The sequence below is a fragment of the Ovis aries genome, chromosome 25 (assembly GCF_016772045.2).
Source record: "Ovis aries strain OAR_USU_Benz2616 breed Rambouillet chromosome 25, ARS-UI_Ramb_v3.0, whole genome shotgun sequence".
Classification (NCBI taxonomy): Eukaryota; Metazoa; Chordata; class Mammalia; order Artiodactyla; family Bovidae; genus Ovis; species Ovis aries.
The window spans coordinates 12,906,927-12,921,462 of record NC_056078.1 but is presented as its reverse complement, the minus strand read 5'-3'; the positions used below and the strand labels follow the sequence as shown (position 1 = coordinate 12,921,462).

At 39.5% G+C, this 14,536-nt stretch overlaps 1 protein-coding gene across 9 annotated transcripts in view; it reads right to left on the bottom strand.

The window, feature by feature from the left end:
* Positions 1–7,138: 7,138 nt before the first annotated feature.
* CSGALNACT2 (chondroitin sulfate N-acetylgalactosaminyltransferase 2) overlaps positions 7,139–14,536 on the bottom strand; it is a 50,912-nt gene continuing 43,514 nt past the window's right edge. For 8 of the 9 annotated variants that reach the window (XM_060406406.1, XM_060406411.1, XM_060406405.1 and 5 more), the window contains one exon: positions 7,139–10,142. In XM_060406406.1, the coding sequence (XP_060262389.1) occupies positions 9,850–10,142 (293 nt within the window). In that variant the 3' untranslated portion in view covers positions 7,139–9,849. Of the gene's footprint in view, positions 10,143–13,372; positions 13,471–14,536 lie in introns of those variants that run through there. The other variant, XM_060406409.1, reaches the window with a different exon arrangement.

Here is a 14,536-nt window from a genome sequence, read left to right as displayed (position 1 = left end):
TGTCTGCCTGTTCTCTGTGTGTGGCTGTGAGGATGGTGGCTCTGATGCTGGCAGGAGGCACAGGGGTGCCTGGCCAGAAGGGAGGATGAGATGCCAGGGCCACCACGGCCTTTCAAAGATGAACAGGAACTCTCACCTCCACATTCTGACAAAGGGCTTTTCAAATAATGCAAAACAAGAAAAAATTGTACAAGAGGCAGGTTCTATCCTGCTTTCCTCAAAGACAGATCCAGGAAGGATATCACTCGCAGCCGTGAATTATGCGGTCATGTAAGTTCACAGCCTACCTTCAACGACTGCCAAGGTTCCTTTACTGCGGGGCGGACAGGAACCTTTGGTGTCCCTGGGCTCTGGGGGTCTCTCTGGGGGCTGGGGTGCGCTGGCCGACGTGCTTCTCCGTTGCGGTTCTTCTGTTTCAGTGCTAGAAGAGAGAGAGAGTTGTTGAGGGGCACACAAGAGCTTGTGGAACTGAAGGAAAAGAAGTGAGAGGCTGCCTTTGTCTGGAATGTCTCACGGCCAACGTGTCAGGTGCCCAGGCTGGACGAGGTCAGCTCCGCAGACCTGACATTGCTCCTCAGAGCCAGCCCATTAGAGAGCCCTGCCCACAGAAACCTTTCTGTGCTAGGCGGGACAGAGCCAGCTCAGCCCATTAGAGAGCGCTGCCCGCAGAAACCTGTCTGTGCTGAGGGGGATGCTGTGCTGCATCATCATCCACCAGTATAGTGGTCACCAGGTGTGCCGAGGGACTGGCACCGAAATGTGGCCAGTGCAAGAGGAACAGAACTCTGACTTATTTACATTTGAATAGCCAGTGGCCACTGTACTGGAGAGAGGCAAGGCCTGGGGGGCCTCGTCACCTGCTGCCCCTCCAAGTGCCTTGTGGAATGGACAGCATGCGATAGGGGCTCGGGTGTTTGTGGAGCAAATGAGGACCCCTGTGAGGATTCCTAAGTGAGTTTTGGATCAATGAAAACACTTTTTAGGTCTTTCCACTCAACAGCATCCTTACTTTCTTGGTACAGTTAGTCTTGGAAGTTACTACATACCTTCCCTGGAGAAGGAGCAGCACCTCACCTCGTCTGCATCTTGGAGCTTGAGCTGGGAGTGGCAGGCGAGCTGGCCTGGCAAGCCACGGCACTGTCCTTCACACATGGGGTGGTGCCCTCCAGGCAGTGTTTCTGAAGGTGTTGGTCCCCACCCAGCAGGGGCAACAATGGGAGACTCAGGTATGGATCTTCAGCAACAATGTTAAGGGAACAATGTTGTCAAGAATAAAAAAAATATCCATCAACAGATGCATAAAGAAGTTGTGGTACATATATACAATGGAATATTAGCCATAAAAAGGAACAATATTGGGGTAATTTGTAGTCAGTTATGTGGATGAACCTAGAGTTTATCATACAGAGTGAAGTAAGTCAGAAAAAGAAATACTGTATATTCACACATATATATGGAATCTAGAAAAATTCCATATTGCATTCGTGGGCAAATGTGCAAGTGTGACACAGAGAGCAGAGCTGTGGACACAGCAGGGAGAGCAGAGGGTGGGGCGACTTGAGAGAGCAGCACTGGGATGTGTACACTGCCTTGTGTTTAGCAGATAGCTAGTGGGAAGCGACTGTGTAGCAGAGGGAGAGAGCTCAGTGCTCTGCGGTGACCTAGAGGGCTGGCGTGGGGGTGGGCAGGAGGGAGGCTAAAGGACGAGGGGACACATGTATACAGATAGCCGATTCATTCTGTTGTACAGCAAAAACAATGACACAACATTATAAAGCAACTATCCAATTAGGGCTTCCCTGGTGACTCAGTGGTAAAGAATCTGCCTGCCAATGCAGGAGATGCAGGTTCAATCCCTGGTCTAGGAAGATCCCCTGGAGAAGGAATTGGCAACCCACTCCAGTACCCTTGCCTAGGAAATCCCATGGACAGAGAAGCTTGCTTCCAAGAGTCGCAAAGAGTCAGACATGACTTAGCAACTGACAACAACAAATCCTCCATTTAAAAAATGGGAGAAAAAAGAATATGAGTTAAGCACTTGCCCATTTCTGACAGCATGAAAGACTTAAATGCTTCAGTTCAGTTCAGTCGCTCAGTTGTATTTGACTCTGCAACCACACAGACCGCAGCACGCCAGGCCTGCTTGTCTATCACCAACTCCCAGAGTTTACTCAAACTCACGTCCATTGAGTTGGTGATGCCATCCAACCATCTCATCCTCCGTCGTCCCCTTCTCCTCCAACCTTCAATCTTCCTGAGCGTTAGGGTCTTTTCAAATGAGTTGGTTCTTCACATCAGGTGGCCAAAGTATTGGGAGTTTCAGCTTCAGCATCAGTCCTTCCAGTGAATATTCAGGACTGACTTCCTTTAGAATGGACTGGTTGGATCTACTGGCTGTCCAAGGGACTCTCAAGAGTCTTCTCCAACACCACAGTTCAAAAGCATCAATTCTTCTGTGCCAGCTTTCTTTATAGTCTTAACTCTCATATCCATATATGACTACTGGAAAAATCATAGCTTTGACTAGACAGACCTTTGTTGGCAAAGTAATGTATCTCTGATTTTTAATATGATGTCTAGGTTGGTTATAACTTTTCTTCCAAGGAGCAAGTGTCTTTTAATTTCATGGCTATAGTCACCATCTGCAGTGATTCTGGAGTTCAAGAAAAAAATCTGTCACTGTTTCCACTGTTTCCCCATCTATTTGCCATGAAGTGATGGGACCGGATGCCATGATCTTCGTTTTCTGAATGTTGAGTTTTAAGCCAGCTTCTTCACTCTCCTCTTACACCCTCCTCAAGAGGCTCTTTAGTTCTTCGCTTTCTGCTCTAAGGGTGGGATCATCTGCGTATCTGAGGTTATTGATATTTCTCCCTGCAATCCTGATTCCAGCTTGTGCTTCATCCAGCCCAGCATTTGTCATGATGTACTCTGCATATATGTTAAAGAAGCAGGGTGATAATATACAGCCTTGATGTACTCCTTTCCCAATCTGGAACCAGTCTGTTGTTCCATGTCCAGTTCTAACTGTTGCTTCCTGACCTGCATACAGATTTCTCAGGAGGCAGGTTAGGTGGTCTGGTATTCCCATCTCTTTCAGAATTTTCCACAGTTTATTGTGATCCACACAGTCAAAGGCTTTGGCATAGTCAATAAAGCAGAAGTAGATGTTTTTCTGGAACTCTCTTGCTTTTTTGATGATGTTAGCAATTTGATCTCTGGTTTCTCTGCCTTTTCTAACTCCAGCTTGAACATCTAGAAGTTCATGATTCACATACTGTTGAAGCCTAGCTTGGAGAATTTTGAGCATTACTTTGCTAGCGTGTGAGATGAGTGCTTAAATGCTCACCTACTGAAATTGACTGATAAACCTATGCAAAACTTTAACATCCAAGTAAAGGCAGAAAGTCATAGCTTTAATTTTCAGTCCACAAGGGTGTCAGAGAAGACAGTCCAGAGCTTGCTCAAGAAGGGTCAATAGGAGATCTTAGCCCATAAAGCTGACATATCAAAGAGCCACCCCTCAGCATAACAGTGAACTTGAAATAAAACACTCCTATTCCAATCCCACCAAGATGCTAAGGAAGACTGCCTGTTTTGAACCTCAGCACTCCATGGGAATGGGGAGAATTTACCCCTGATAATTGACAACCACAAATCAGTGAGTTTCACAAAGTTTTACAGCACAAATCACACTGGCCAAAAAAACTTTAAGCTCAGAATTTAGTTTAACATGGCCCTGAGCTGGTATTGTCCCTAAGTTACCCAGTGGAAGCAAAAGTTCTGGTCTATATTCTAGTTGGAAAAGTCTCTCCTTAGCTGTAATCTAATATACCATTAAATCCACCTACTAGATTAAAAATTTTTCATTTCTAGATGCTCTATTTGGATAAATTCTGCATAAATTACCTACTTATACAGATGCTCTTTTTTGTCCAAATATACTTGGACAAAATCCTGGATAAATAACTGGAATGTAACACAGAAAGGCAAAGGCTGTAAAATATGAAACAGACGTAACATGTTATTAGAGTTACAGAAGGAAAAAGAATGAGGCAGAGACAATGAAAATGTAATAGCTGAGAATCTTTCAGAACTGACAAAAGACAATCCAATTAGCCCAAAGATTCTCAAGCAGGATCAGAAAGAAAAAAATAAAATCTGCATACAGACATATCATAGTGATTCAGAATGGAGATAAAGAAGAGATTTTAAAGACAGCCAGAGGGAAAAAAGGTTTATTACCTTTAATGGCATATCAACTGTTAAGCTGATAGCTTATTTCACAACAGAAATAACTGAAGGCAGAAGACAGTGGAATCATAACATCAGTGTGCTGTGGAATTAAAGAAACCTCAGTTAGAGTTGGAACAGGCCAGGAGGGGGAGTTCTCATACCCAGCTACGCATCATCAATTACTTCAAACAGCAAGAAAGGCAGCAGACATCTCCATTACAGGAAGGTGCTGCCTGCTCTATCACCAACTAGGAAGAAAGAAAACTTCTCTTTTTCTTCAGTGAGTACAGAAGCCCACCAACTAGAATGAACTCCCAGCTTCCTCCAATGAACGTTTCGGTTAATACAGTTCCTCCCAATTCCCCATTTTACCATATAGAAGCAAGTTTCCTTTTCTTGTTCTCTGATTTGCCTATGGTCCACTGTAGTTCACTTATTCTGAATTGCAATGCCTCTGGCTATTCCTGAGTAAACTCACTTTTCCTGGTCAAATCCCTGAATATATTATTAGAGTTGACAGTGCTAAAAAATTTCTCAACCTAGAATTCTAAACCCTTCAAAAATATTTCTTAAATGAGATAAAGATATTTATAAACTAAAATAGAGTCTGGCATAATGCCTTCGCCAAAAGAAATTCTAAAGGATGAATCTTGACTCTACTACATGAAAATTGTTTCCATATGAATCACAGATCTAAATATGAAACACAATCAATAAAGCACTTAAAAGAAAACATGAACATTTAATCTTTACTTTGGAGTAGGCAAAGGTTTTTAAAATTGGACACTAGCCATAAAAGAAAGCGGATAAACTGGACTTTATTACTAACAACTGCTTATTAACAGGTAACATCAAGAGAATGAAGACCAGTCCCCTGCCTGGCAGAAGATATTTGCAATATATAAATCTGACAAAAGACTCATATCCACAGTACAGAAGTAACTCCTATACATCAATTAAAAAAAAAAAAAAGCCCATGAAAGAAAAAAGGGCAGAAAAATGGAATAGGCAATTTCACAAATAAGATATTCAAATGGCCAATATGCATCTGAAAAGATAGTCAACATCATTTTCCTAATGATAAGCTAAAATCAAAATTAAAAAACTACACATTCAACAGAAATTAAAGAGTCTGAATTTAAAATGTTGAAAATATTTGTGGGGACAATATGAAGCAACGAGATCTCTCATATGTGGCTGGTAGGGGTTCAGTTATTTGGAAGGACTGAGAAAAATTTGACAACATCTGGTAAGACTATTTAAGAAAAACAAAAAGCACAAATAAACAATATCAAGAATAAAAAGATTATCATGATTGATCCCAGACATATTACACAGATAACAAGAGGAAATGGCAAACAGCTTTGTATGTTTCATCTAAAATTTCAAGTTTATATGTATAAATTCCTTACAAATAGCACCTTACCTAAAATAACTCAATCAAAACTGACTCTAGAAGAAACAGAAAATCTGAACAGTTCTACAGTCATTAAATAAATTGAGCTTGTGATCAGAGATTTTCCTGTGTAGAAGGGTTCAGGCCCAGGTAGCTTTCAGGAAGTTTTGTCAAATATTCTAAGGAAGAAATAATTACAGTCATACAAAACTTTTCTAGAAACTAGAGTACAAAGGAACACCTGTAACTTAGTTTATAAGCGAGCAAAACCTTTATAGAAAAGCCCAAGAATGAGAAAGGATGTACAATATATAGGCAATCTTATTCATGAACACAGATGAAAAACACCAGAAAAAAGTGCTTATATATGAACACACATACACAAATATATACAGATATGCAAATAAATGCTTGCATATGCATGTAAACCGAATCCAGCAATGTGTAAGGGTCATGTATCAGGACAGACTGGTGTTCACCCCAGGAGTGCGAGGGTGCTTCAGAAAATTAATCCATCAACTTAACATATTTAAGATGGGAAAATCATATAATCATCTCAAAAGATGTAGTAAAAATATTTAGCAAATGCTTTCAAGCATGATAAAAACTTGCCAAGTGGTACCAGAAGGTAACTTTATTAACTTAATAAAGGGTATTTATTTAAAAAAAATACCATACTTACTGATGAAACTGCAGATGTCTCCCTTGAAATCAGAAATATGGGCAGAAGTCCACTTTTACCACTTCCAATCAACACTGCAAAACAAATCCTAACAAGCAGTTTAAAACAAGAAAAATATATAGAAATTGAAAAGAAACAAAACTTCTCTGTTACTAATAGATATATAATTGTGTAACAGAAAAAATGCCAACTAGAAATACAATATTAGAGTTTTTTGGGACTTCACTGGTAGTCTAGTGGTTATGACTGCACTTTTTCATTGCAGGAGGCATGGGTTTGAGCCCTGGTCAGGAAACTAAGATCCCATGTGCTGGTGTAAAAAAAAAAATTGCGTTTGGCAAGGTTACGGAACACAAAAATTAACACAAATCAGTCTGATTTCTAAACATCATAAAAAAATAAGAAGAAAAAAGATATTCACAGTGGCATCAAAAATGCAAACTATCTAGGAAAAAAAGCTTTAAAAAAAATCCACTGTGTGAAAAAGTACAAAACTTAACTGAAGATAGTAAAGACCAAAATAGATAATATCATGTTCAAGGACTGGAGGGCTCTGTATGATAAAAATGTACTTTTTCCCCAAAGTGATCTTATAGATTCAATGAGATTCTAATAAAAATTCACACAAGTTTTCATGAAACTTAACAAGCTTATTCTAAAACTTTTATGAAAGTACAAAGGTTACAAATAACCATGACAATCCTTAAGAACAAAGCTATGGATGAGATATTCAGAAGATAATAGAGAACAACAGCTTTAAGATATTTTTCTCCATTCTCAAAAATTAATACGAAGACTATATAAAGGAAAAAAGATTACCTAAACACATTAAAGTTAATTTTTATTCATCAAAAAGTACCATCAAGAATGGGAAAGGACAAGCCACATCCCAGAGAAGATATTTGCAAACATTTAACCAGTAAGAATTGGTACTCAGAATATATGAAGAATTCCTATGAATTTAAAATAATGGGCAAAAAGGCTGGAAATGAAAATTGTAACTACGACTCACGCCGAAAGCCCACTAGATTAGTAAGAATTAAGAAGTCTGACATAATTAAGTATTGCCAGGGACGCAAAGTGAACCTCTCACAGTGCTGAAGTGGTCCACTTTGGGAAGTAGGTTGAATACACACACACTGGTGACTTAGCATCATTACTCCTAGAGGAAGTTCTCAAATGCTCGTAAGGGACACGCACAGCAGTGTTCATGGCAACATTGCTTGTGACAGCAAAAGCAAATAAGAAAACAACAAAAAACTGAGAGATCCAAATATCTGTAAAGAGCAGAAAGAATACTGCAGTATATTCATTTAGTGGAATACTAATCAGTAATTAAAATGAATTAATTTTGAGATTAACACGAGTGAACCAAAAAAAAAAAAACACCACGGTTAGAGAACATATGATGAAATAATACACATATTAATTTGAAACAGGCAAAACAGTCTATTGTGTAGATATACATACATAGTTGGGAAAACAGTGAAGAAAAATAAGTGAAAAATTATCACAAAAATCATCAGGATAGTGACTAATATGGACAGAGTGAGGGTATGTGATTAAGAAAGTGCACACAGAGACCTTTCACCAACAAAGTTCAAGATTCTAATCTGAATAGCTGCTACACTGGTGTTGGCGTCACTGTCCTTTAAAGTACACAATTACATGTCATGCAATTTTCTGTATTTGATATTTTTCAACAGAAAGAAATTAGCTTATCACATTTTCATTCAACTTTTGGTAATAAAATACTTTATTGGTACCTCTTACTATCAAAAACATAGTAATGTTTCCATTGCTTAGCTTCCATCTTTAAATTAAAAGCTTGTTTTTTTTTTAAAAGAAAAAATTCCATTTGGTTCTGTCAAAAAACAAGCTACAACTCACTTCTGTAAATAATTAGGTTCTCTCAGTTTAAATATCTTAATTCACTGGTTTTTACAATAAATAACTGTATATAAAAGGAGACAATGACCTGAACAATTTTGCAGAGAACATTTTACACATCTTAAAAAACCAAGCCTAAATGCTATCCCAACTTAATACTTAAAAGAATATTCAGTAAGAGTTATTGTAAAATTGAATTCATGTAGCACCAAGAAGTTTGGGACTTATAATATTTCAGATGATATGATATACGGAGCAAAAAGAATAATGATTTGTCTTCCATGAATTTTCAGGGGTTTATATACAATAGAAAGAATTCCGTATAGGTCCCTTTTAAAAGTCAAAAGTTCAAAAATCTATACATGGCTTTCACCACATCTCCAATTTGTGGATATAGTGATTGACCCTGTGGCAAAAGATCCATGTGTGATAAACAGCACAGTACAGTCCTATCTGAATATAACTGCTTACTCATCTTGTCTCATTAATATAATTTATACCTCAATTAAAATACCATTTTATCTGCAAGTTATATATTTCCCTAAAATACCCTATAATTCAGATTTCCATTCAGATGATGTTCTGCTCTGCCCCTTTCCTTGAATCAGTATGATCTCCTGGCATACCTCACTAAATTGCTTGGTTTTCTCCTCTCAGTGAAACTTCCCCTCAACTCAAAGTATTATAAGGATGTAAATACAGATGTAGCATAACATATAAAACAAAAGGGATAATACAAACATATGGATCCATGCTAAATGAGAGAACACAAAGCAAAAAACACACAGCACTACGCTATGTTCACCTATTCTGAACCACAAGAAGGCCCTGCTAGAGCCCTGGCTCGTGTAAACTGATGTCCCCAGACACCCCTAGTGTCCTGTACTCCAGCATAACTGTTGTGTTTAAGGTGTTTCCATATTTATTTGTTTGTTCAGAACAGCCTATAGCAACTCTGACTCTTAATCCAAACATGATGATAAATTAGTAACACATTATATTTTTAATCAAGTCATAGATTCTATCCTTAGTATATTCTACTATTACACATTTGTTTAAAAATAGACATTCAGGGGGCTAGGCAACACAAAGCTGAGGAATTTTTATCTCTGCCTGCTCTTCATTAGCTGGGGATTTTAGATATGTCATTCAGTTGTCCTCCACTTCAGTGAAAAAGGATTCTTTAAGCAACTGACCAAAGATCTTCATTTAAAACCAAGCAGGTTGACTCAGTGGTCAGCAGGTGAAGAACCCTTGTTGACACACTCCATCCATAACCCTCCATCTTCTCAAAAGGAACAGGATGCTCCAACCTACCTTGAGCACAACACATTCCACCCCTCAGCCCGGATGCAACCAGGATACACATCAGCACATGAAGCCAGGTAGAAACTAACTCAAGACTACTCTTAGGACAAATACCAGATTTTGATTTGTCAATGATCCATAGTGAGGTATGCTCAGAAAAAGAGACTTTGCATTGCAACGCTGCTTTTTCTTCTCACACCAAGTTAAACTGCTGAAGTAATATCAGCAAGAACACAAAAGCCATGTCTTCCTGAAAGAGGCACTGCATCTGGAATTGGAATTAAGGCTAAGCAAATAGTGCTGGTTTGCGGTCCAGACTAGTGTGTCAACGATTACATTAACCAACAGCTTCGCTATTTGTCCTGTATGCCTGTTTGTGAAGATGCGTCTCTATCTCCTCCCTGAAGACCAGCATTCCCAGGTGCGAGTGAGAGGCCTCGTTCATGGCTTTGGACTGGATGCACATGCGGTACTGCTCAGGGGTCAACTCGTCAGCACAGCGCTTCTCATGCCAAAGGTGGAAAAGACCAGGAACCGGAGTCCGAATCACAATCAGGTCACTGTGTAAGTATTTTCGATACAGATGAACATCTTCTCCACCCCAACCTTTTACTTCCATGTCAAATCCACCTGCAAGATCAAAACTCATACTATTAAATAGCTGCCTGGCAGAGCACAGTCGAACCTGATAAGATTTAAACATTCTGCTTCAAATGAGATGACATGTACAATCTAAAGACACCTGAAGTAGAGGACTGACATCTTGGCTTAGAAATACAGTTATCAGCTGATAGCTGGAAGGTCAAGGGTCTGTTGTTGAGTATCAAAATAAGATTAAATATTTGAGAATACTTTGCCAACTTCAGTTTTATAGAAAACCTCTAGAAAGTCAAATAAAGGAGAAGGAAACCTAAATCACCCATAATATCACCACCAATAATGTTTTATGGTGTTTTCCTTCTATCCTTTGAGATCTAAGTTTTTCTGGGTCACAGAAAATTTTCTGTGAGGGGGGGAAACAGAAGAAATGGGCCAAGTGGGACACATAAAATTGAGAATGGACATACAGATGATTTAAAGCCACATTAGTGGGTGAAATTACTAATAAAAGTTTACAAGGAAAACAGGGCCCAGGTCTAACTGCTAAGAAATGCCAAATATCTAGAGGGCAAACAGGCAGAGAAAGTCAGCAAAACAGACTGAGGCAGCCCCAGCAGAAGGAGAGAATTCTGGAGAATGTGCCATCACAGCAGTCAAATGAGGAAAGCATCCTGAAGAAATGGTCATGTGCTGCTCAATTAAAGAGAATCAGGTAGATTTTGCAATGTTAAACGTCACTTACAGCCTCACCTAGAGCACAGGAGATCAAGGTCACACTATTTTTAAGTTGGTTTAGGCTGAACTAACTTTAAAGAAGCATGGAGAATACAAACTATTTTGAGTTTTTTGAAGAGCTAGAAAAGATTCTGAAAGATGGAGAAAAAATTAATACTTTAATTAAAATCTAGGTTTCCAAATGATGTCTTTTTATCAAATAATTCCATGTCACTTAATATCATACTTACAGGATGACAAGAATCCTGAGATCTCTGAAAAGTATTATTTTAAATAATCACAGCTTTAATAAATGCTATGTTTGGTATATCTTGTCTTTTCTTACTTGTAGATATGAATAAGTTCCTCAAATATTAGAGATGGTGTAGACAGTGAAAATAAATAGAGGACTTCCCGTTTCTGTCCAGCATGTACAGACAGACCTTCATTCCATCCTTCCAACAAATAAAAAGTTGAACAAACTGAAAACTCAACTCTTCTCAGATCCCTCAGAGAAATAAAGTCACAGGGCAAACTGCTCTTCCCTAAACTGAAGAGATAGATAGGCGTGTAAGACAGAATCACAACTATCACTGTTAGAGAAGAAACAGACTAGAAGAAACCTCCAGGGGAACCAGCACAGGGGTAGGAAAGTCTGAACTGATGAACTGCTAGAGGCTCGGTGGAAAAATCCAGGAGCTGAAAACTCCAGAGGGGCCCATACACTTTTGTGAGTTTTATCTCTAGGTTTACCAGGTTTTCACAGTGAAGACTGCAGAAAAATCCCACAGTGCTTTCAGGAGGGGGAAAGGAACCATTCTGAAATATGCCATTTTTTGTTCTTAACAAGGTCTACCCTCAGGAAAAACTATCCTACCAGAGCCTAAGCTATCTGGGGCAAAGGATATAGCCAACTGGTCCACTCTAGCCATCCTGTCCTACCTAAGATTGGGGGCAGTGTCTGAGAAATGACTGCAAAATTCATGGTCCAGACTCACAGGATCGCTAAAGAAAGGACTGAGACCTTATCACAGGACTACAGAGCACTTTCTCCTCTCCCACGCCTTACCATCACATCACTGAAGGCCTGTTTACCTCAGTCTTTACCCAGTACATCATGTTCAGCTATGGAAAAAAATATTAGGCCAACTGAAGGTCAAAAAATATTGAAGAGAAAGAGCATCAGAACCAGACTCAGATACGGCAGGGATGTTGGAACTATAGGACTGTGAATTTAAAACAACTATGATTAATACACTAAGGGCTGCAATGGAAAAAGACAATATGCAAGAACTGATGGGCAATGAAGCAGAGAGAGAGTCTTTAAGAATGAATCAAAAGAAATGTCAAAGATAAAAAGCAGTACTGAAATGAAGAATGCCTCTGCAGGGCTCACTAGGAGACTGGACTTGGCTGAGGAAAGATCTCTAAACTTGAGGACACGTGAATAGAAACTTCCAAGACTGAAAAGCAAAGAGAAAGAAGACTGGAGGTGGGGGGAAAAAGAAAAAAACAGAACAGAATATCCAAAGACTATGGGATAACTACCAAAGGTATAACATTTGTATAATGGGACAGCCAGAAGGAAAGAGGGAAAGGAATACAAGCTTTAAATGAAGGAGGCGAAACTGCAAACAAGTGCTGCTGAGGGGCGGGGGCTCCCTGTCTCCCCAAGCCCACATTCACAGGATAGAGGCTTTGCACGAGGGAGAGGGAGTTGGTGATGGACAGGGAGGCCTGGCATCCTGCAGTCCATGGGGTCGCAAAGAGTTTGACATGACAGAGCGACTGAATTGAACTGAAGAGGGAGACAGGCCCTTCAGCTCCCACCTAATGTTCTGATCATGAGGCAGGGGTGTTCTTCTGAGAGAACTGTGCCACCAACTCCACCCCCAGGTCTCGAGCAGAGATGCAGAGCTTTTTAGGGGAAGAGGCAGTCCATAAGAACAAACACTCCAGAGCTCTTCCCAAAGGAATTGACTTTATCTGAAAGAAAGTGTACAGAAATTAAGGCATAAAGGGGCTCCTGTAAATATGGAGATTTGGTGATGAACAATTAAGAGGCAGCTGGTAGCCCATTAGAGCAAGCTAAAATGTAGGCCACCCAGTTTACCAGACAGGAAGGAAGAGAAACAGCTAAGAGTCATCCTGAGGTCCAAACAAACCTCAAAAACTTGCCTCCAAAACTGCCCTACAAAAGGGTTTAAGAGCTTCTCTGTGCCTCAAATGGTAAAGAACCTGCCTGCAATGAAGACCTGGGTTCAATCCCTGGGTAAGGAAGATCCCCTGGAGGACAGAATGGCAACCCTCTCCAGTATTCTTGCCTGGAGAATTCCGTGGACAGAGGAGACTGGTGAGCTACGGTCCACGGGGTTGCAGAGAGTCAGACACTGAGCTGAGTGACTAACACTTTCAAAAGGGTTTAGTTTAATCTGTTCAGACTGGAGCAATCTATGTCCCAGAGCACTGTCCTATGAGCAAATTAATGCAGCCTAATAGCCAGGTGTGACATCAACAGAGGCGTGGGAGGAGACAGTGAAAAAGATATTCACTCAATCCAAGGTCGCCCCAGGATGACTGTTCACACGCCCTGACGAGTGACATGAGAAGTGACATGAGATGGAGGATGGGGAGCCACGAGTCACTAAAACAGTAAAGCAGAGTCAACTAATAAACAAGTAAAGGTGAAACAAAATGTAGGCCCTGGAGGCAGGGAAAATTAATATCTAGAATCAACACAATATATAACTTAGAATGTCTCATTTTCAAAAAAGAAACATATTGAAAGAAACAAAACTGTGACCTATATATCAAAAGAGAAGCAGACAACAGAAACTGCCTATGAGAGGGACTGGATGTCAGTTTTAGCAAAGGTTTCCAAACAACCATTATAAATATGTTCAGAGAATTAAGAGAAATCATGCTTAAAGAACTAACAGAAAGATGACAATGTCTCATCAAGTAGAGAACATTATAAAGAGATAGAAATTATGTATTTTTAATAAGAGAAATTCTGGAGTTAGAAAGCACCATAACTCAAATGAAAAATTCACTAGAGCAGCTCAATAAGTAGATCTGAACTAACAAAAGAATCAGAGAACCTGAAGACAGATCAACTGAGATTATGTTACACAAAGACAAGAGGAAATGGATGAAGAAAAATGAACATGTCTCAGAGAATGTCTCACCATTAACTGCACCAATATACATCTGATAGGAATATGAAGGGAAAAAGAAAAAGCAGCGGTGAGAAATAACACAGGTCAGAGGCGATGATGGATCCTTACTATTTTATTAAGCAAGAAATCAGGGGAAAATTTTATTAGTTTCACTTAATAGTCTTTTTATTACTATTTGCTGATTTTCCATCATTTGTTACAGAGATAAAAAGACAAGGTGGAGGAATTTCCAAAGCAAATGGCTGACTATAAAAATGGAAGTAAAATGGACATATATTTATGTATTCTATTAAAAATACATCAGCTTCTCAGAGCAAAATTCAGGTTTAAACTTAAGAAGGCAGGGAAAACCACCTGGCCAACCAGGTAAAACTTAAATCAAATCCCCTATGCATCTATAGAGGAGGTGACGAATAGATTCAAAGGATTAGATCTAGTAAACAGAGTGCCTGAAGAACTATGGATATTGCACACTGCCTCTGTAATATTGCACAGGAGGCAGTGAACAAAACCATCCCAAAGAAAAAGAAA